Genomic DNA, 23696 nt, shown 5'->3' on the forward strand with positions numbered 1-23696 from the left:
GGCGTTTTGAAACATCGATTTTATAACATCCTCGAAACGCATTACCGTACCTGCCCTCCCTGTTCTCTCCCCCCCATGCAGCTGCCTTTCTCCACTTAGGAGCACAATTCAGGACAGTGACACGAGTACATTTAAGTGAGAGGAAGCTGTGTTAACCTCTGACCTACCTCACAGAACATATAGAGAGACAGCAGCGTGAGTCCAAGGTTATACACCACTAAAATCCCCCGACAAGAAAACGGCGGCCTATTCTTCATGTATTTTGGTCCCAGCCACACAATTAGCAAGTATAGGATGGAGCAGAGCAAAGTAGGGATATAATTGTCCAGAAGAAACCATCCTTTTACTCTGAGATCTGGAAAATATTAAAAGAAACAACATTTAGTGATTAACAAAGTAGATACAAAAATAGAAACAATGTTTTTCAAACATTCAAACATTAATTAAAACTTCCCAAGCCAACAAAGCAACTGGAAGAGGAACTGTCTTCAATATACAGCCTCAAGGTGAGGCTCACATTCCTGTTCTGAATAACGACACGCGTTATTATTCACAGGTTCTGCTAAATAATTTTTAAAAATCCTTTCCAAAGAATCTTAAAGAAGCCAAGGAAGGGTTCGAGCCCTGGTCTGGGAAGATCCCACATGCCGTGGAGCGACTAGGCCCGTGAGCCACAACTACTGAGCCTGCGCGTCTGGAGCCTGTGCTCCGCAACGGGAGAGGCCGCGACAGTGAGAGGCCCGCGCACCGCGATGAAGAGTGGCCCCCGCTTGCCGCAACTGGAGAAAGCCCTCGCACAGAAACGAAGACCCAACACAGTCAAAAATAAATTAAAAAAAAAAAGAAACCAAGGAGAAAGCTCAATTTTCCATTAACTGGATTGATTAACCAGGCTTGCTGAATTATGCATGGGACAAGGAAACCCTAGAAATGGCAGTCTTTGAGCTCCAAAGCCCTCCATCTCAGCCCAGTGTCAGCCAGTCTGCGCAGACTCCGAAAACGTGCCACTCAGCCAGCTCAGTGATCGTCTCTGATTCAACAGGCAGCGTCTGCCACGAGTGCCGTGGGCAACAGCAGCGGGGATGATATTTTAAGAAGTGAGGGTGAAGCAGCAATGACCAGGTAAGTGAAGAACAGAAGCTCGAGAGAGAAGACCTATACTGATTCAAGGAAATTACTGGCACAGGAGGGATCTCCCTGGCTCCCCTCCCCTCTCCTAGGCAGGAAGGAGGAGGAAACGGAAAATTCACTCCAAGTCGCTGCCGGCGGCAACCTGACAGCCCTCCCGTGGCTGGGAGCAAACTCCCTGGCAGCCGGATCCCTTGGGTGTTATATGTTCCCTGCAAGACTCAACTCCATCCTCTGGCTGACTCCCAGGAAGCCATCTCTGCAGCCCCCCCCTCTGCATCCTGCTACGGTGAACCCCCAAACCTGTAGCCCTTCACTCTACATACCCTCCACGGCCCCCCCACTGTGGAGCTCAGAGGCACATGCTGGTTTCACCTCCGTATCTTCTACGTAGCAGCAGCTAAGTGGGGACAGTGTCTCAGCCCCTTCTTTGAGCTCCTGGCTGGACCATCTTGCTACTCTCTCCAATACTCTCTCTCTTGACCTTGTAGGACAAGCATAGGTTAAGTGGAGCATACATCCACTTGGGAAGCCACTGTCAGTCTCCTTTCTTGCCGACACCCTAAATTCCCCATGTTTCTTCTCTTGGCTTTAGAGGGAGACGCCCTCCACCCTCTCCCCACTAGTGATGCTAAGGTGGTGGCCACTTCTGCCGAACTGTGCTTCCCAGAAGCCCTTCAGGGGAGCGGCCGCCCCAGTGAGCTTAACAAGATGATTCCTAACCCCTTCTGTTCTCAGCTCTGGGCTGGAAGCCGTCAATTCTGAGAAAACAAGTTCCTCTGTAGCAACTAACATCAGACTGTTACAAACGTTGATGTGTACATAATCACAAACACAATAAATGCGCCCACAAAAACCTCCCATTTCCTTTTACTTAAAGCTGTTTTGCACTGTGCTTTTTAAATTTTATCACAGATCTTCATTCTTCTATATGACCAAGTATCCAAGTACTTCCTGGGTGGCTGGCCCCAACCCCAGGCGGTAAATCCTTAGGGATCTAGTCAACTGTGGAGACCTAACCCACTCCCTGGGGACTGGCTCAGACATAAGCATGTGGAGCAACTGTGGCCACTGAACTCTTGAGGACATGACAGTTTGTGAAGAGCTCTGGGGAAGAATTTACTTGTTCTTAAAACCGTGCAAATGATCAGACTTCTCCCTCTTCCTCTGGAGGTGCAGCCTAGAGCTGTAGAAGCCACCTTGCAACCACGAAAGGTGGGGAAACCTATCCTGAGGACAGAGCTGCTGACATACCGAGGATGCAAGGTAGGAAATGACAAGAATGGGGTTCTTGGGTATCATCACGGAGCCCCTGAAGTAACTCAGATCACATAATGTAAGCTAATAATTTTTATTATTGTTTCAGCCATTTAAAATTGGATTTTTGATCCAGCAACACTCAAAGAAGGCATCGTCCCAACACCAGCACAGAGAGATAGATCTGGCTTGTTCTTTTCCAAGGGCTGCACACTAATTTAACTTGTCCCCTACGGATGGGCTTCTAGATTATTTCCAGTTTTGACAAGCGATGCTGTTAAGCACCTTCCTTATATGTATCTTTGCTGAGTCAAAGGACACGAGCATTTTAATTTCAACAGAAAACATAACTGCCCTCCAGAGAGGTTACCCCAAGTTAGACTCTTTCTCCACATCCTCACTATTACCACAGATGGTATCAGCCTTATTTCATCTCTGCCTTACTAACAGATGAAGTTCCTTTTATTGTTTTCTTTTGTATTTTAAAAGACACAAGTGAAACTGAGAATCTTTTCATCTGTTTAAAAGCCTCTTGCACTTTTCCTAAGAATCTTCCTGGGAACTCCCAAAGTTCCTTCTTTACAACTAAGACATTATAGATGACATTAGAAGAAGGTGTAATATGGAGCTGACCTACTTCCTAAAAGGTAATGAAAGATGAGCAAAAGAGCTCAGGTGTATATATCTAGCCATTGACGTGACACAACACAAAAGGACATTAAAAAGCCCTGAGAATTGTAAAAGGGGAAGAGTTTTAAACTCCTATTGCAGCAGTGCATTTTGGAAGTCAGTTTCAGCTGGAGACTAACAAGAACTGAGGAAACCATGCCACCAGCAGTGGTGAAATCTGTGGCATTCTCAGGCTGCAAGCTTGACAGCAAACCTGAGCTCCAGCCAAAGTCAGCAGAGGGTCACAGCACCTGTGTCTCCGCCCCAGCAGCCAGGGGACCTCAGAGGACTCCAAGCCCCTGGTATCCAGGACAAAGCGTTAGTCTAATCATTGGAAAATGCTCATGTTTTCTAGAATGTCTTTGTGCAATATTTACATGTGCCTGTAACAAGGAGCGGGGGGAAAGGAGGGGGGAGCAAAACCCAAAACCACCTTACCTCGGGGGCCGAGCAATGCCTGGAAATAGGTACTAAGTGATGCATCAAAGTGTTCCATTTTAAAACCTATTAAGAAAAAGAGACATTGATTAAATCTCTACTCAAAATGCTTTTTGTATTTTTTCATAAAACAACAAGAACAAATTCTTTTCAGGGAACATGCTCTGGACAAGGTTAAGTTCCTCATGTTCAAACAATTTCTTTTTAAACTCACAAAAGTAACCTATGGGCTAAGTTCTAATTTGAAAATCAAAAGAAAAGACACAATCCCGTGAATTCACTTTATAAATGAAGCGCCAGTTTTCTGTGCTTCTTTTCTCAGCTCTGTAAAAACTCTCTCTGTGAAGCTGAAATCTCAGTGGGGAGAAGGATGGAGCTGGATAGAAAGGAGGCAGACAGGGAAGAGCCCACTGGGGCAAACAGGACCGCCACAGGGAGAAGACAGTTCCCCTGCTGGGTACTTTTATTAATTACTGTCTTAACGTACTCACGTCCATAGTAAAAAAAAATTCAAACATTTAAAATGAAAAGAGGAGGTAAGAAAAATCTCATCACTTTGCTCCAACACAATCCCTCCACCCCACTGTTAGAAGGAGCCTACTGGTATACTTCCAGAGATTTCTCTCTTTTGAGCACAAAAGAAGTCATGCCAAATGGGAGTTTTTACAATTGCTGGTCACAACCCATTAATAGATGATCAAGTCAACTTCGCATTAGAAATAATAAACTGATCATAATAATCAGAGTGCTTTGCCCTTAGTGAGAATGAATACTGTCGTGAATCTTCAGTGTTACTGTACCATACTTATGAGTATGATGTACTCAGCTGTGATGTGAAATATATTCTTACTGTGGTAACTGCAAAAAAAAAAAAAAAAAAAAAAGGCTTGGAAAAATACCGCCGATTTGTTTCACTGACAACATCTTGGAGATGATCTCCTATCACTGGTTACAGACCTACCTCCATCTTTAAGACTTTATAACTCCCTATCTTCCCCCCATTTAAGATTTACATTTACAGGGTAGCGAAGCATCTTTTCATCTGTGTATTGACTAGATTTTCAAAGTTAGGAGGCAGACGTTTAACTGTCTTGGTCATTACTCTCATAATGAGAGTCATTACTCTCATAGAAACTCACTTTTATGAGTTCATCAGTTTTTCATTAGAGTTCTGAAAATTCAGTTCTGCTTATTCATTCAGTTCAGCAGTACAGTCAGTTACCAGAAACCTGTACTTGTCAGAGTCTTTTACTCTCATAGAAATAACCACAAATATTTTTGCTTCCAAGGGCAAAGGCAGAATTGGTTTCATCAACTAGGCAGTTAATCATTTGCCATCCATGACACCTTGAAAGCAGCAGCGACCAGGGTTCCGTTCCAGCATCTGTCCTGCCCTGGGGGGAGACTCGCAGGGCGCGGACTCCCTCGGCCAGGAAGCCACCAGCTCCCACACACCCAAGTGCCAACCATTTGATATGCCACCTTTGTCATTCAACAGTTACACAACCAGGCAGAAAAGCATGACAGGCTGGCAGGTGATTAAGAGGTTCCACGTTGGGCTCCTTATCAGACAATTTGGGTTTGAAACCCATTTTTTCCACTTAATAGTAATATGGCCTTGGACAAGTTATTTAGCCTCCTACCTGTAACACGTGGGAAATAATAATTGCCCCTCAGGCTGTTAAGAAGAGCAAATGATCTAATACACTAATACCCCTAAGGTCCTTAGAGCAGCGCTTGGCACGCAGCAAGCCCTCCCATAAAGGCTTCCTGCTGTGTGTCTGCCGCAGGGTCCACTCCACAGTGGATACCGCCAGCGCCCGTGTGCCCTGCCCACTAAACTCCCACCAGTGAGCTCACAACGTCCGATGCAAGTCCTAACACCCCCAGGGGGCAGCGATGGAAGGTGGGATAGTTGACAACATCTCAGGAGAGAGGCACCTGTCAGCGTGAAGCATTATCTGAGCATGAAAGATGAGGCTGAAATGAACGTACTAAACCTGCCGTGTACAAAGGATTGTCGAATAGGGAAAAACACAAAGAGCTCGCCTGGAGGCCTAGAACAGATTAGACTTTCACGATGGGGGAGAAGGCACGTGCTGAACACCAAAACCAACCGAGTCTGCCAACAAGCAGATGTTGGAAATGATGCATATACGCATTAACAACAAGCTGTAAAAGTCCTAGCAAGTAACAGCATTCTGGGATCTAACATCAGGAGCACACCTGACGAAAACAGTAAGAACATCATTCTCATTTTTAACTAAGAGCCCTTTCACAGGAGCCTGTAACCAGTTTTGGTTTCTATGTAGGGAGGATGTAGAAAAGCTGGAAACAGAAGTAAAGGAGTGCTCAAAAATGACAGGAAACAGACCTGTGGGGTGGAGGTGGGGGGAGAACATCCATGGACTTAGGGAAAAAATGAGGCCCAGGAATGGGTATAAATGACCCATCGTTACAAAGATGACAACGCTGACGTCATGGCAACAGAAAAGCCGCCTGGCTAAACACAAGGTAAAATTTCAGTCCAATCACTCTGAACCCAGCAGCAGGCCCCCAGAAGAGACTATGGGATCTAGTATGTGGTGATACTGAAGACGCCTGTTACAGGCCGTCTGTCCTGAACAATCCGAATCTGAACCCGTCCTGAGCCCTGCAGGAGGCGGCAGCACAGAGGCTCATTCTAAGACGGAACATCTCCACACGCTTCTGTCAGTAACGGCCCAGCTGTTCTTAGACCACATTTCTTCTCAGCTTGAGAATTCTCTCAGGCTTGCAGAACTTTTCACCATCAAACTCAGGAACACGTCAAAGAGCTAGCCAAACAATCACAACAGTAGTAATTTTCAGAGAGAGTTGCTCATAATTCCTGAAATGTCTATGTTGAAAAGGGGGAACATGAGGCCCTAACCAGCAGAGCCCTTGGCCGGGGAATCGGAGGCCTGGTTGTGGGCTGGACGTGGCCACGTTCATGGCTTTCCCCATCCTCTCCCCCGGCCATGCCCACAACTGGACACGTCCAGTGACCTTCTCAGAAGGGGCTGTTTTCACACCGGTCACCAGGAGGCTTCTCCAGCAAAGGTTTGCTTTCATCATCGCAGCACAGTGCCGCGTCCCTGTCCAGCCGGCCACACGTCCAGATCCCTTAATACCATGGATTCATTTCTCATTCACACCACACGCTTACCAAGCGCCTGCCCCGTGCCAGGCGCAGAGGCAGGACGGCCCTGACGGGTGCAGCAGGGAACAAAATTCCAGGCTGGGCAGGAACACACACGTAAAATACGTTACGTAATGTGACTGTCAGCAAGAAAAAATAAAGCAGGGTAAAGGGGATAGGATCATGGAGCAAAAATTTACTTTGGAAAATGCGGTCGTCACTCGGATAAGGTGACCACAGAGCAGAGAGAAAGGGCACTCCTGTTTGAGGGCCAGCTGGGGGCAGTGGCCTGGGGCCATCGCCCCTCTGTCCTCCCCTCCCCGCCCACTGGGGTTCACAGAAATCAACCCCACGGTGCGGGGAGCTCGTGGCCACCGGCTGGCAGGGGAGGCGGCACCTTAGCTGCACTCACACCCATCCCCGCGTCCCCTTCGCAGCTCCTGGGCTGGCCCGCCTGGCAGGAACAGGACAAAAGGTCCCAGCAAGTGAACTCCTCCCACCGGGCCGGCCCGCCCTGCTGGGCGAACTGCGCACTTGCTGAGCAGCCTGTGGGCTGAGCTGTGCTCTTTTGTACTTTTCTAAAGGAACAGGAGAGGCACGGGGCCCTGCAAAGCCCTTTACACTCTGCCTGGCGATCTGGGATCACGGGAATGGCATGACCCACTTTACACAAGGTGTCCAACCGCACGGCCAGGTCTGCGGCCTGCCTGACTGCGGCAGATCCCCATCTTCCAAGCTGCACGTGGGCTGGGAACGTCACTTCTTAACAACCAGCCAACCTACTGGCAGCTTGGGCGAGCTGGGCCACGCAGGCACACAGCTGCTCTGGACAATTGTACTAGCAGGGACCAAGCCCAGGCGCTGGGCCCATGCAAGAGGAGCTCTGGTCCTGAGCGCAGCAAAAGAATAAGCCATTCTTTGATGTGACTGGTTCCCCACACTCAGACAGGAAAAAGGAGAGTCAGCACCTCCCAGGGGCCAGATCACGCTGACACCAAGCCAAGCATCCCCTCCCCACCCTCTTTAACCAGGAGTCTCTGGCACTTGCCCAACCTGCGGGGCCTCCCAGAATGACAGGTCACGACAGGGAGTAATCAGATACATTAAGGAAAATTCCAACCACAACAGCATCCAAAAGCTCTTCACGAGTTCAAGGGCCACACACAGAAAATGACAACAGTGAAAACAGGATAAGGGCAGAAAACATGGGCAGGTAAATTAGAATAGATTTTAAAGAACTCTTGTACGCACATTTCCCAGAAGACACTCTTAGTTGAAAGCCACTTCCCACTATCAAATTCTGGAGTGTTTTTGGTAACCATGCAGCTGTATTACAATTGCGCCTCATGCTAAGTATCTCACTAAGAAAAGAAATGATTAACTAGGGCCAGCAATTACCCTGTATTAAAAGAGGATGAGAGAGCATTCAGTACACCTTCATCTAAATCAAGGATTAGTTCTGTGACCCGTGGCAAGTTCCTGGCACGTGCACTACATATTTTAGGGTTGAGGTGAGCCTCAGGCCTAAATTCAAGAGAAACGTTCAAACTACCACAGCTCAGAATACACAAACCCGGAAATACCTGATGAAAACAGGGCACAAAAGGGCAAAACCTGAATCCCCCAAAGAGAGCCGGGCTCCTGTGGAAGATCCATCTGTCCATGAGTTAGCTCTCCGCAGGAGCAGGCCCAGGTGAGTCATCTGCGTGAGGCTGAACAAGCATTCGTTTTCACTGTGATCTAGTATCACACAGAATTTGCTGGAGGTTTGAAATAAGACACAACAAGCTTTACGGCAAACCAGTGCCCCCCCCCCCTTTCCACGTGGCCCACAAGAGAGACAACAAACTGTGAGCAAATGGGGTGGTGGGGTGGCCACAGGGAAGGTCGCTGGGGTTAAGGAGAGCTGCTCCCACCGCGATTCTCAAGATGAAGTTACTGGTCTTGGTAAGAATGCAAATGTTGAGAATATTGGCCATTTATACCTGGAGCAGGAGAAAGTGAGAAAGCTACCAAGCACGTGAAAAGTGCTGGGATCTTAAGGCAAATTTGTTTTAAAGGATAGCAAGATTTTAAAAAATTATCATAGTAAAGGAAGTTAATTACCTAAACCCACAACCAGGCTGTTTGCTGACTCTAAAGCTTAGCAGTGACGATTTATTTTCAGGGTCAAGCCCTGGTTTTTCTTGCTGCCAAGGCAATGGTGGCAGGGAGCAGTCAGCTTGCTTTGAAAGCCCCCTTTCCTGTGAAATCAGTCAAGTCACATTGCTTTTGGTTTAAAAATGTGTTTACTGCAGACATTTAACTACTGTTAGCTTCCTCATCGTGTCCTGTTTTATTTATTTATTCATTGAGAATTGTCGCAGTTCATCTAAAAATGAGTCAGCTAAACTGAGCTTCCAGCTCCCAGGGGTCAGGAGGAAATCTCCCTCCACTTTCTATTCTCCAACCCATTCATCCCCTTAACAGTCAACTCCTGTTAAGCAGACATGGGAACATTCCAAGTTGCTGCCAATAACACAAAACATTAAATGGTGCTTTAATTTGGTAGTCACAACACCGTTTCTTGCATTTAAAAAGGTTTTTCTTGGTTGGAGAAAATCAGCTTGGGAATGAGCGGAGGAAAATAACCGCATCTGCTCAGAAATGTTAAAATATACAACTGTCATAAAGACCCTAAGGGGAAAAACATCTAAGCACTAACAAGCTTCCAGATATGAAATCAAGTTGACAAGAGAATCCCTTTAGAGTGCTGGCACTTAAAAAGAAGATAACTCCGGATTAAATCTTGGCTCGGGAGAAATTATCTGCCACATCAACAGTGGTCCCCTCATTTCGACAATCCAGGAACCTATGCTTACTCTCATTCCCCCATAGGCTTCTCATACTCTCTTATCCTCATTCTAAGGGCACATCCAACTCTCGTTAATACTCTGATGGAGTCATTTTCTCCTACCGCACAGCAAGCACGTGGGAGAGGACACAGCTCTAGCTGGGCTTCAGGCCAGTCACTGCAAAGCTGGGGCACCACCAAGTCCTGCTACAGGTCAGCGCTGCGGTTTAAGGCTGAGCCCCTCGTTCTGGTGTAATGGACAACTGGGGCGGGGGAGGGGACTGTAAATGCTGCCACACTCAAGTTCTCCCTTATACAAAAGTTAGATGAGACAGGTTGAAAGGGAAGCCCACGTCACCTCCAACTCCTTGGCTGCAACCAGTTAACTGAAAAGCACTATTCTAACCATTGCCGGAGAAGGACATTCTATTCTTCTAAAGCAGTGGAGGGTCACACCCACTCTGTTCGTAAATGAATCATCTGTGGTCCTTCCTCTCTGTTCATTCTGTCTTCACCTTTTCTCCAAGTCCCAGGTTAGGTGTCAAGTGACTCTCCCTTGGCCTCTAGTAGCTTCTAGGGGAATTCTTATTCAGAGCTAAGGAACAGAACATATCATCAAAGTTCTTCCCCAGTAAAGACCTCACACACCAACCCACTTACCCCACAAGCATCTGGAGAGGGGTTCACTGTAGAAAATTACTCTTGGATGACTCAATTCTCATTTGAAATCAGAAGAATAAAACCAGTGACATTTGGCTTCGGCTGAAGCACACTGTCATTTGGAAGAAGACGAAGCGAATATAGACACAGAAAGCCCCTTGCCGGTGGATGAAGGCCAGACTGCTGCGGATGGGTGGAGAGCTCTGCTCCCACAAAGAGCTTTGCTGACAGTAACTCATCAATGCACACGAGGCTGCGGTGAGACAAGGTGAAAGATCCGAGGGCCGGGATCAGGCCTTCCCATGACTGGTTTTACTTCTGCGCTCCTGGTGATGCTGAGAGTGACTGCCCTTCATGCCACCAGTCATCGGAAAGGCAGCTGAATATTTAACAAGCGCCTACTATGTGCCAAGCAGTATACAGTACTGCTCGTTAGGAAAACGACAGTGACAGAGACAGACATCACTCTGCCCTCCTGAAACAAAGTGGTTAGCAGTGTGCAAAGACCCTGTGGGGAGCACCGGTCAGGAGCCCGATAGCCAGGGTTCCGGTCCCTGCTCCACCACTTACTAGCTGTGTGATCTTGGGCCAGTTACTTAATTTCCTCACCTGTAAAAGAAGGGCCATTGACAGTGCCTTCTCCATGGGATTAAATGAGTTAATAATATATGTAAAATATTTACAATCATGCATGCACACAACAGATGCAAACGTTATCTGTGTTATTATCATCATTACAAAGACCTCTGGCACTGACCAATTTCACATTCAATGTTCATGAGAGTTTTTGCTAAGCCATAGACTGGTGTCCCCTGCAAAGTCCACGGGCAATGAAACCATCCCACATCCACACCTCACAGCTCTGGCATTCATTCTCTACTTTGGATGGGATGACATAATATGTGCAAATCCAGGAGACTTTTAAGAGTCTCTAGATAAATTCTCTGGAATGTTAAGGGGACACTGGTCACTGACTTCTGAGTGGAAGAGAAGATCAGTGTTCATACCATCAGCACAGAGCAGAAGTCAGTCTGTATCTGACATGCCTTTTGTACTCCTAGCAACTAGCACATGGTAGATGCCCAATGAGTTCATTCATTTACTACAGCTGCAGAGGGGGCTGAGATGCCAAAGGTCACAGACTTTGGGTGGAGCCGAAGTTTGAAGCCAAGTCTCCCACCCCACAACCTACTGCTCTTAAAATAGCCGGTATGGGGGCTTCCCTGGTGGCGCAGTGGTTGAGAATCTGCCTGCCAATGCAGGGGACACGGGTTCGAGCCCTGGTCTGGGAAAATCCCACATGCCGCGGAGCAACTAGGCCCGTGAGCCACAATTACTGAGCCTGCGCGTCTGGAGCCTGTGCTCCACAACAAGAGAGGCCGCGATAGTGAGAGGCCCGCACACCGCGATGAGGAGTGGCCCCCGCTTGCCGCAATTAGAGAAAGCCCTCGCACAGAAACGAAGACCCAACACAGCCAAAAATAAATAAATAAATAAATAAATAAAAAACAAAAAAAACCCGGTATGGCCTTTCAAGGGGCATCTTCATAAGATCATTGTAAAGAGGATGGTGACAATATGTATTAGTGGTTTTGAGTTCACACGGCTTTATCCATGAGAATAAATGCAGAATTAATTTTAAATAACACTATCAAGTTAAAAAACAAAACCAGTTGTATTCACAGTGGGATATTACTCAGCCATAAAAAAAGAATGAAATATTGCCATTTGCAGCAACATGGATGGATCCAGAGATTACCATACTGAGTGAAGTAAGTCCGACAGAGAAAGACAAATATCATATGATATCGCTTATATGTGGAATCTAAAAAATACCACCAATTAATTTATATACAAAACAGAAACAGACTCACGTAGAAAACAAACTTATGGTCACCAGAGGGGAAAGGGGGACAGAGGAGGGATAAATTAGGAGTACTATGGGATTAACGGATACAAATTACTATATGTAAAATAGATAAGCAACAAGGATTTACTATATAGTACAGGAAACAATACTCAATATCTTATAATAACCTATAATGGCAAATAATCTGAAAATATATAACTGAATCACTTTGCTGTACACCTGAAACTAATACAATATTGTAAATCAACTATATTTCAATTAAAATTTTAAAAGATCAGTTGTAGGGACTTCCCTGGTGGCACAGTGGTTAAGAATCCGCCTGCCAATGCAGGGGACACGGGTTCGATCCCTGGCCCGGGAAGATCCCACATGCCGTGGAGCAACTGAGCCCGCGTGCCCTAGAGCCCGCACACCGCAACTACTGAGCCCACACGCTGCAACTACTGAAGCATGCTTGCTTGAGGGCCTGCGTGCCACAACTACTGAGCCCGTGTGCTGCAACTACTGAAGCCCATGTGCCTAGAGCCCGCACTCTGCAACAAGGGAAGCCACCGTGATGAGAAGCCCGTGCACCACAATGAAGAGTAGCCCCCACCTGCTGCAACTAGAGAAAGCCCTGCGCAGCAACAAAGACCCAACGCAGCCAAAAACAAACAAAATGAAAAAACACAAAAACCCAAAACAACCAGTTGTATTCACTCATGATGCTTGGTAAGAGACCTTAGAAATCTCCATATTAAGACCTATTTGGGAAGTCAGCGGGAAAAGGGTGGCAGTCCTCCTTGGCCTCATTTTCATATGCCCATCATCACTTCCACTATCTCAATCAGTGATAAAATTACAGGCTTATGTTTAAAGTGTTGTGATTGTCAGTTATACTGCAATTATCTGCTCATTTGTTCATAATCCCCATTAAGCTTCAAGCTCTTCAGGGCAGAACCTCTGATGTTCCCATCTGTGCCTTCAGAGCCTGGATCTGTGCCTGACAGATTGCCGACTACTGGCTGAAAGTCTGAATGAATGAATGCCTTCACATCTTTCAGTTTCACATCAATGGGTTTTCCAATCTGTCCGCATCTCACAATCACCTAGAAGCTTTAAAAAACAGATTTCTGGGACCCACCCCTAGAAACTGATTCAGTAGTCAAGAGGCTGAGAAATTTGTTTTTTTTTTTTTTTTGAAAAGTTCCTCAGGTAATTTTGATGAGCTGCCAGCCTTCTTGGGGAACTACTGCTGTGTATATAAACTGGGCTTTGGGACTAATGAAATCTGTTGCAGACAATATCCATGTATTGTATTACAATGACAGAGTCTAGACTAGGACAGGGGTCAAGGAGAAAATGTTTTTCATTCCTACAAATTAGGTTACAATTCCCTGTTTGCTGTAACTCCACCAGCTGGGGCGGGGGATGGGGGAATCATCTCTTAAGCTGAAATAAACCTCATTAAGTCAGAGATCAGTTCTCCTACCTTCTAAACACAGTGTTACACAGCACATATAACATACAGCCAGCAGGCATGAAGTAGTGTAAGCCCTTCGTCCACTCTGGAATGTTGTTATAAAGAATACCACCCCCCCTCCCCGCCCCCCGCCCCCGGCAGGAGGCGGGACCCCTTACCCTCTGTCAGCATTTCCCAGTCTGACAGGTGTCAATGGAGGCCAGGCCTGTGAAGCGCAGCGAGGGAGGGTCTATCCTGCTCCCTGTCACCCCCAGCAGCTGTTCTCGGGACACAAGAGGGATTTAGTAACCATGGGCTTGGTCACACTGAGCTGGGGACGTGTGAGGTGCCACCAAGTGGCTGCCAACGCCAGAACTCACAGCACATACCTGCCCACAGCCAACTGGACGTACTGCTTGGAAGGAGGCAAGGTGGACAAAAGGAAGCATCCCGACACTGGCCAAGAGGTGGGCTCTGGCTCAGGCCCCGTTATTATCAGTCCTACACTGAGCCACTTCCTATCAGCTTCATTCCCTGGATTAGGGGACAGAGGTGTCTTCATGTGAACTTGGCATCTGTGGAAGGCAGCCTCTAAGGTGGTCCCCAGGGATCCTTTCCTGCATTGGACCAGGGCTGTGTATAGGGCCAATAGAACACAGCAAAAGGGATGGTGTGTCACTTCCGGGATGAGCTTTCCGTAGCTGGTAGGTCAAGTGGCCACCTATCAGCAAGGTAGTGTTACCCCAACAGCTCTGGCCCTTTCTCTTTTAGAAAGATCCATATGACACCCACTAGGAATGCTATCATCATAAAGACAGACACAATTGTTGGTGAGGATATGGAGAAATTGGAACACTCATACATCATTTGGGATTGTCAAATGGTACATCTGCTGTGGAAAATCGTTTGGTAGGTCCTAAAAAAGTGAAACGCAGAGCTATCATATGACCCAGCAATTCTATTCCTAGGTATATGCCCAGAAGAAATAAAAACCTGTACACAAGTATTCACAGCAGCATTATTTATATTAGCCAAAAAAATGGGGGGGGGGTACAAACCCAAATGTCCACCAACTGATGAATAAATAAAAGGTAGTACATCCACACAATGGAATGTTTTCCAGCCATAAAAAGGAATGAAGTACTGATACATGTTACAACATAGATGAACCTTGGAAACATTATGCTACGTTAAAGAAGTCAGACACAAAAGGTCACATATTACACGATTCTATTTTATAGGAAATGTCCAAAATAGGCAAATCCATACAGACACAAAGTACATTAGTGGTTGCCAGGGGCTGGGGAAGGGGAGGATGGGAAGTAATTGCTGACGTGTATGGGGTTTTTGAGGTAATGAAAATGCTCTGGAATCAGATGCACCTAAATTAAAAATAAACATTAAAAAATGAGAGATACTTAAAAACAAAAAGCTTTAAAATTCTGCACGCTCAAGCTCACTTGTAGAAATCCTTATACTAAGGAAATAAAAGCAGATGTGCATTAAGATTTAATTATAAGATTGTCATCAGTGATATAAGCAGCAGAAAAATACCCATTTAAAAGTAACTTGCTACATAAATTATGGTACAGGCATACAAACAGTATGCCATCATTAAAATAAAGTTACTGGGCACTTATTCCAGAGAAAAGATTGACATGCACACAAAAACCTATACGTGAGTATTCACAGCACCTTTATCTATTATAGCCCCAAACTGGAAACAACCAAGATACTCCTCAACAGGTGAATTATTAAACAAATAGTGGTACATCCACACCATGGAATACTTCTCGCAACAAAAGCAACACACTTCTGATACATGTAACAACCTGGATGAATCTCTAGACTTAGTGGAAAAAAGCCAATCCCTTTATATAACACTTTTGAAATGACAAAATTATAGAGAAGGAGAAGAGATGAGCAGTTACCAGGGGTCAGAGATGGAGTGAAGGCAGGAGGGAAGCAGATGTGGCTATAAAAGGGCAACATGTGCTGATGGAAACGTCCTGTATCTTTTCTGTAACAATGTCAGCAACCCCATTGTGGTACCAAACTACAGTTCTGCACCATGTTACCAGGGAGGGGGAACTGGGTAAAGGGTACTTGGGATCTGGGATCTCTGTGTTATTTCTCAGTTATGAACCTGAAATTACCTCAAAATAACAAGTTACATTAAAAAAAAAAAATCCACAAAAGTGGAAAACAAACCAATAAACAAGACTAAGCATTTGACTTTTTAAAAAATTCAACCCCCTCACGCCCCCCTTGCACCTCCCACTGACACACAGTTGTGACTTTTTGGCATCTGTTAATGAGTTCTGCTGGAAAGGAATAGTGTGAACTATCACCTCATTCATGAAAGCTTAACCCTTCACCTAAATGCTAGAGTTTTCACTACTTTAATTTTCAGAGCTGTCTGATTTAGCTTCCCAGTAAACGCTTATTTACCCAGACTACTCAGGCGACAGGAATACTGTTTGACCAGCCTTATGTTCTGATTGACTTCAAGGGACCATACCTCTCACATAGGCCAGTTTTCAGAGAGTAAGAAAATCATTAAACGTATCAAATAAAATCTTCCCGAATAAAATCAAAGCTTTGATGATTCGGGGGCATTCTGTGATCTTGAAGTGTTCCAGGGGCTGAACTATGAACGCCCAATCCCATTTTACAGAACCATGGATGAGCAGGCATAGATAATTGGGATAAATCTGTAAATCTATTACGCCTCTCTGGTTTAAATAAGAAGTTCCTGCCATCCGTTATTTCCGTGCCGCTTTCTATTTTACACAGAACATAGAAAACTTTAGGTATCATCAATAGTTTTGAGTTGTCAGATTCTAGATGTTTTTTAAATTTCTATTTATTTATTTATTTATTTATGGCTGTGTTGGGTCTTCGTTTCTGTGCGAGGGCTTTCTCTAGTTGTGGCAAGCGGGGGCCACTCTTCATCACGGTGTGCGGGCCTCTCACTATCGCGGTCTCTCTTGTTGCGGAGCATAGGCTCCAGACGCGCAGGCTCAGTAGTTGTGGCTCACGGGCCTAGTTGCTCCGCGGCATGTGGGATCTTCCCAGACCAGGGCTCGAACCCATGTCCCCTGCATTGGCAGGCAGATTCTCAACCACTGCGCCACCAGGGAAGCCCTCTAGATGTTTTTTGATAAATGAAAAATATGAAGAAAAGCTTACTTCATTATGAAAAATAAAAACTGCTTTCTTCCATCTTTTGGGTCATTTTCTTATCAATCCAATGAAAAACAGAAAGTGGCGAAGAAGCACTTTTATAAAGTGGAGGAGTCCTACCATTCTGTGATTCCGGTTTCCTGGGTGTGTGCAGTGTGGGCGCAAGTTGTGCCCTGCAGGGGGCCTTGCTGCCCTCAGGACAGGAAGGAGCCTTCCATGCCCACAGCTGCCCAGAGCACAGACACTGTCTAGCAAGGGCTGTGGGGACTTCTGTAACCCTCTCTCAAAATTCTCCAGTAAGATTAGATCTCTTCCTAGCAAAGCTTTTCTCCTTTTCACCTAGTGCTACTTTCAACAACCATGCCACTGTGTTTAAAACCCCCTTGACAGCCATTAAAGGTGAAATAACTGAGAATTAGGCCCTAAAGTGATTACATTTTAGTGGAACTCCAAGTAGTTTAGCAAGTCACATTAATGTAAATGAATATTCTGACTGGCTAATAACAAGATTTTCCTTTCATTTCAATTCTCCCCAAGTACCAATATCCAACTCCAAGCTGTCATAAAAGCCATTTTGCCGTAACAAAATGAAGAAAGGCAAGCCAGTGATCAAATTAGCATGAAAATTAGGTACCCACCTACAGCTGGAACACCGAGGGAGCGACACTAACAGATCTGAAAATAAAAATTAAGGACACAGTTAGGAGGGGCAAAAATATTTATGTATAGAACTTGTAAGGCACTGCAAAGTAAAGGAGCTGTTACAGTGGAGGATTACTGGACTAAATGTCAATATTATGACACAGTATGAGTGTGTTTCGTGTTTGGTAATTGCAATCATTGTTGCTTTTGTTCTGGTCATCCATTTACAATGCTTGGTGTCAGTCTATTTATCTCTTGTAAAAATAAAATACAGTGTGTGTGTGTGTGTGTGTGTGTGTGTGTGTGTGTGTGTGTGTGTGTGAAAAAAAAAAAAGAACTTGTAAGGTATCTTTCCTGAAGAAGTCAATCAGGTGAAAATTTTAGGAAAAGAATTGAGGCATATAAAACGGCATATACTGTTTAACAACATGCCTTTCGTGAGCATCAAATGTGTTTAAGGCATCACGGTAGGTGGTAGAGATAGGGAACGTGGTCCTTCCCCCTAAACTAAGAAATCTAACTATCATCCAGCTAGAATCCACATTCTTAGCTCATTTAAAAACACACATGTTCCGAAACTACGTATAAAATAGATAACCAATGAGAACCTACTGTACAGCACAGGGAACTCTACTTAATGCTCTGTGGTGACCTAAATGGGAAGGAAATCCTAAAAAGAGGGGATATATGTATACAGATAGCTGATTCACTTTGCTATACAACAGAAACTAACAACACTGTAAAGCAATTATACTCCGATAAAAATAAATAACCCCCCACCCCCAAAAAAAACCCCACAAATGTTCCAAGACAAGAACATTTAATTGGGGGGGATAGATATAAAAGGATATATAATATCCTACTTTGATTTGGAAAAGCTATCACATTTTCCTAGACAGAACCAAATAAACACACTTAACTTGAAGAAAACTAACGGGACTACAGAAGCAGTGACATGTTTAAAATGTATTATGGTTTTCCACAATAATTTTCTTCATATACATGAACAATTTAATATATGCCCTCAGGTTGGAGAAGGAAAGGAAGAGTGTCTTGGTCAGCTTGGGCTGCTGTAACAGAATACTATAGACAGGTGGTTTAAACAACAGACATTTATTTCTCACAGTTCTGCGGGCTGGCAAGACCAAGGTCAAGGTTCATCTAACCCTTCCCGAAGGCCTCACCTCCAAACATCATCACACAGAGAGTTAAGGCTTCAGCATATGAAATGGGGGGTGAGGGCACACAAACGTTCAGTGTATAACAGAGGGGTGGTTTTGAGAGGGAAAGGGAATGACCGTAATTGCTACTTTTAGAAAACCTAGTCTCTAAGGTGAATCATTTTCATTCATTTACTCCCTCAAGTTATCAAAACATATTATCTCTACTTTACAAAAGGGTTGTGTTCCAGATGTTACTTTGTAAACTAGTCATCTGGCCTCTGGAAAATTCTATTTTCTGTATTCTATTTCCATAGAAATAATGTGAAATTAGCAGTTCTGGACCTTTTGGGGATCCCACCCCAATTGTAAAAATATGATTAAAGCAAAGGTTAAAAAAAAAAAAAAGAAAATGTGAAGGTGACCCTCTATCCCCAGATGACAGAGAATTTGGATAAAACTGACAGGCTCCCCAAAATCCTAGGGACCCTCAATCCCCAAATTAAGAACCCTAGCTATAAGTAGTTGACAGATCTCCAGATGGGCCCTAAACTACTTAACTCATAATGAAGTGGTGCCTATGAGTATAGATTCTCACTATTTCTACACGAAAATAATTTCATGTAATATGTATAATGTGAGTTACTACCCTCTGGGCTCTGACACTTAACACTGTAATATGATCTTTGGTAAGCTGTACAGACCCCGGTTCCCTGGACTTTAAACACGTGTGTAATGATGCGTACACCCCATGGGGTTGTTATGAGATGATATGAAACGCTGGGGCAATGCAGGGGCACTTCAATTCGCGGCAGCTGCTTTTATGATCCTGGAGCACACAGTCACCGCACCGTGGGACGCACTGGGACATAGAGCCACAGGACACACACCTGCCTCCGGAGAAGTCAGTCCCACTAGGGGGAAATGATAGCTAGCAAGCTGAGGGAGATGCCTTGACAAAGCACGTACTGATTCTACGCAGGGACCGGTGGGTCACAGTCACGTGTAAGACTTGCCAGTGGGAGATGGGACAAAGGGGAGGGGAGAGAAAAGTGAAAACCCATGTTGGAGAAGCAGCTAAGGGCTCTACTGGTTGATTTTAAACTGGGGGCGGGGGGTGAGAGTGAGGGTGGGCGGGAGGCTGGAAAGAGAGTGATATCAAGGTCAAGTCAGAAGACTTGACTATTGGCCACAATAGTCCACACAGGAGATGGAGGACACCATGAGGCCACGGCAGGGCAGGGAACCAGGGGCCACAGGAGGGATGGCGGGAAGGCGAGGGGAGGGAGAGGAGGAAGCCCCAATTCTGGTTCTGACTCTTCACCCTGCACGCAGTGCTATCCTATGAGTCAGGGAGCACAGGGACAAGTAGGAGGGAAGAAGGGAATAGGGAAGGTTCTGACCATCTAGAAATGTACCGCCCGGCCACCGATTCTGTTCATGACAGACGCATCGTGCCTGCTGAGTCAACAGGCAGGCCATGTGTTGTGAATTACTGGAGTGCAAATCAGTGAACATTCACTGTAGTGATGTGTTCTCTTATAGGGAAAAATCTGCAAGATGAACTGTGCACTGAGTGAGTAATGTTAAGTATAAGAAGTTCAAGCTTAAGCTAGGACCTAAGCCACGCATTTGTTTAGGGATTTATGCTCTTCTTGTCCTAAGAAAACACTAAGCCAGCTACACTCCAACATGAATTACACACTTCAGGGGGTTGAATTATTTAGCAAATTGCTATTTCCCTTCACTAAATGGTCTGCTAATGACTGCCACAAAAAAGCTTTCCAAAGTCACTCTCCCATCACAACATCTCTCTGCGAGAATCTGAAAACCACTTAGGACAGCGCAGGCCACCATTTCAAATGATTTTTCTTATTTTCAAGTCCTTTTCTTTGAAGAGCATCATGATGACAGCAAGAGCAACTGACACTCAGTCCTTACTACGTGCCAGTCTTTCTGCTATAAATTTACAAGGATGATCTCACTTGACCCCTCACACCAGCCCTTTCCCACATCCCCTTTTCACAGGTGAGCACACTGAGGCAGAGAGCAGCTAAGTCCTTTATCCAAGGTCATGCCAATAGCAGGCAGAGTGACTCCACAGCCTGCTCTTTTAACCACTGCACTCTAGTTCCTATGTTACACTAAAAATAAAAAAGGGATGTTTATTGCAGGAACTTGAAAAAATAGAAGAGGTTTTTTTTTTTTTTTGGTTTCATTTTAAGGTAAAAACAAAAAGCCTCTGAGAGTGTGGTAGAATCCATGTCCCTCCTTCTGCCATTTACAAGCAGAGTGATCCTGGGCAAGTTAACCTCTGAAAGCCTCAGTTGCCTCACCTGAAATATTCCCTTCAAATGGGAGTAAAAATAATACCTATGTACTCAGATGAAATGGTTCGTGTACAGCATTTAGCACAGAGCTATCCTAGTATTATATAATAAATATATAAATAAAATATAAATATATTCCACTATTCTGTATGCTTTAAAAAAGCATATACTTGTATAATCTTGCATTTCAACACTGCAGCAATTACTATCTTCATGAACCTAATCTGAGTTTTGGAGCAATATTTATACAAATGCTTTAATTATTCCCCCATTATTAGTCATTTAGTCTGTTTCCAAGTTTTTACTATTCTTTTTAATAAATTTATTTATTTTTTGGCCACACTGGGGCTTTGTTGCTGTGCGCGGGCTTTCTCTAGTTGCGGCAAGCGGGGGCTACTCTGTTGCGGTGTGTGGGCTTCTCACTGTGGTGGCTTCTCTTGTTGCGGAGGATGGGCTCTAGGCATGTGGGCTTCAGTAGTTGCAGCACGTGGGCTCAGTAGTTGTGGCTTGCAGGTTCTAGAGTGCAGGTTCAGTAGTTGTGGCACACGGGCTTAGTTGCTCCGCGGCACGTGGGATCTTCCAGAACCAGGGCTTGAACCCGTGTCCCCTGCACTGGCAGGCGGATTGTTAACCACTGCACCACCAGGGACGTCCAAGTTTTTACTACTCTTAAATAATATTGTGATGGCCATCTCTGCACGTAAAACTTTAGCTGTATATTAAATTACTTCCTTGAATGAGATTCCCAGAAATTGGCCAATCATGTCTAAGGGCCTTCATATAACATATATTGCAAAATTTCTTTCCAAAACATTTTCACCTACTAACATTCCTACCAGCAGGGACTATGTGAACAGCCTATATAAACTGCACCCTGGCCAGGATTGGGTAATGTCATGAAGGAAAAAGAGATTTTATTTTTTAGTCTAATACAAAATGCTCTATGTGTATATTAGAAATATAAATCATACAGAAAGCCCAACAGCTGAATAAACATTGAATATATGTATAAAGAGTCATTTCTGGCTAATGGTCATAAAAGAAAAATGAATAATAAATTCTGTGTATCTTCTACTTAAGAATTGATTTGTGGGGGCTTCCCTGGTGGCGCAGTGGTTGGGAGTCTGCCTGCCAATGCAGGGGACACGGGTTCGAGCCCTGGTCTGGGAGGATCCCACATGCCGCGGAGCAACTGGGCCCGTGAGCCACAACTACTGAGCCTGAGCGTCTGGAGCCTGTGCTCCGCAACAAGAGAGGCCGCGATAGTGAGAGGCCCGCGCGCCGCGATGAAGAGCGGCCCCCGCTTGCCACAACTAGAGAAAGCCCTCGCACAGAAACGAAGACCCAACACAGCCAAAAATAAAAATAATAAATAAATAATAAATAAATAATTTTAAAAAAAAGAATTGATTTGTGAATATAAGCTGGAATTTAATTGGTCACTTATGTTAAGAGTTTTTCTTTCTCTCAGGTTATTAGTAAATGGAATTGTCTGCATTCCACAAAGATCCCCCCTCAAACCCAGGAACTCAGTCTAGTTACCAATTTTTAAACCTCTAAGAGAAGCATTCGTCTTACATACACAATAGTGATCCTTGAGGACAGCATGCATTTAAAAAGCACAGTCCAAGCATTTGTTAAGTATCTATTTTGTCTAGGGACATGGACTGTTTTTAAAAAGTGGACTCTACAAACCCAACCACAAAGGAGTCCCGCAAAGCAACAGTAAATCCGCTTCTAGTAACAGAGGCTCATAAAACTAGCTTTTAAAAAGCCAAATGTTTTCTGTATTTAAGAACTTGAATTAAGATGATGCTTCCAGGTGGTTTTTAACTGTGTACGTAACATTTTGCAGAAGACAGGGCATTGTTTGCCCCTCAGTAGCCAAGTCAGCCAAATCCAGTTTATGTCATTAGTATTACTATCAATAAAGCATCATAAAACAGCCTGATTTTTCCAATCCCATGTGGAGGCACTGAGTGAGCAGTTAGAAAAATATTTTGACTTGTTCACAGAGAAAGTTCATATGCATTTCACAGGATACAAATGAGAAACCCCAAGGTGTCCTCTCGCCTGCACTTTTCAGCTCAGTCACCTGCATCCAGAACAAAAAAGGTTGAACCCAAAGCTTCAATTTAGAATAAACCAACTGCTATTTGGATCATAAAAATCCTCATAACGACAAGTGGTCCACCATCGGGGGAAAGGAAATTCTGATCAGCAAAATGTCAGGCAGGCAATGAGATAAGCTATACAAGGTCTAATAGGATGAAATGGCATTAACTCTGGCCCAATTTATCCCAGCATCAAACAAATCTCAGATCATTACAGACTGTAACGCCTCATGAATGAGTTAAGAAGACTTCGTTATGAAATCATAATATTCTTCCTTTAGAGAATCCCTGGCTTCAGGGTGGTAAGATCATTAAAAATAGAGAACACAATGATGATTATCTGAATAGTAACTAACACTGAACGCTCAGTGTGTGCTAAGCGTCACTCCAGGCACCCTCACGTGCACCACTGGATTCAATCTTCTCAGTAACCTTGTAAAGGGTCTTTTCCCTACTTTACAGAGAAGGAAATGGAGGCTCGCATACTAGAAGGTACTGCACACGATGACAGAGCCTGTACTTGGTTCAGGGGATTCAAACAAAGCTCTTAGCTGCCTCTCATGCTAAAATCTGACTAAGTTTAACTCTGCTAGGAAAAACTAAAGTACATCCAACTGGCCACCTACAGATATCTGTAACACACTACTGGGTTCTAAGTAACAATCTAAGGTTTTGTAAGGAACGATTTATGCCCAAGGCATCCTAACACCAAGACAATGGTGTACAAAATCAGAATGTCACTGGACCCATGGTTACTACTGGTTACAATGTTTATGGGACATACACTTGATTTGGTTTTTCTTCCCCA

The 23696-nt window shown here is 44.7% G+C and overlaps 1 protein-coding gene across 7 annotated transcripts in view; it reads right to left on the reverse strand.

The window, feature by feature from the left end:
• Nucleotides 1-23696, reverse strand: part of ELOVL5 (ELOVL fatty acid elongase 5) — a 69952-nt gene that overhangs the window by 21568 nt on the left and 24688 nt on the right. For 2 of the 7 annotated variants that reach the window (XM_082346282.1, XM_082346281.1), the window contains 3 exons: nt 17281-17317; nt 3493-3558; nt 168-355 (listed from right to left, as the gene is read on the reverse strand). In XM_082346282.1, the coding sequence (XP_082202408.1) occupies nt 168-355; nt 3493-3550 (246 nt within the window). In that variant the 5' untranslated portion in view covers nt 3551-3558; nt 17281-17317. Of the gene's footprint in view, nt 1-167; nt 356-3492; nt 3559-6519; nt 6601-17278; nt 17318-23696 lie in introns of those variants that run through there. The other 5 variants (XM_082346280.1, XM_082346284.1, XM_082346286.1 and 2 more) reach the window with 4 other exon arrangements.

The sequence above is a fragment of the Balaenoptera borealis genome (assembly GCF_965194805.1).
Source record: "Balaenoptera borealis genome assembly, chromosome: 12".
NCBI classification, from domain to species: domain Eukaryota; kingdom Metazoa; phylum Chordata; class Mammalia; order Artiodactyla; family Balaenopteridae; genus Balaenoptera; species Balaenoptera borealis.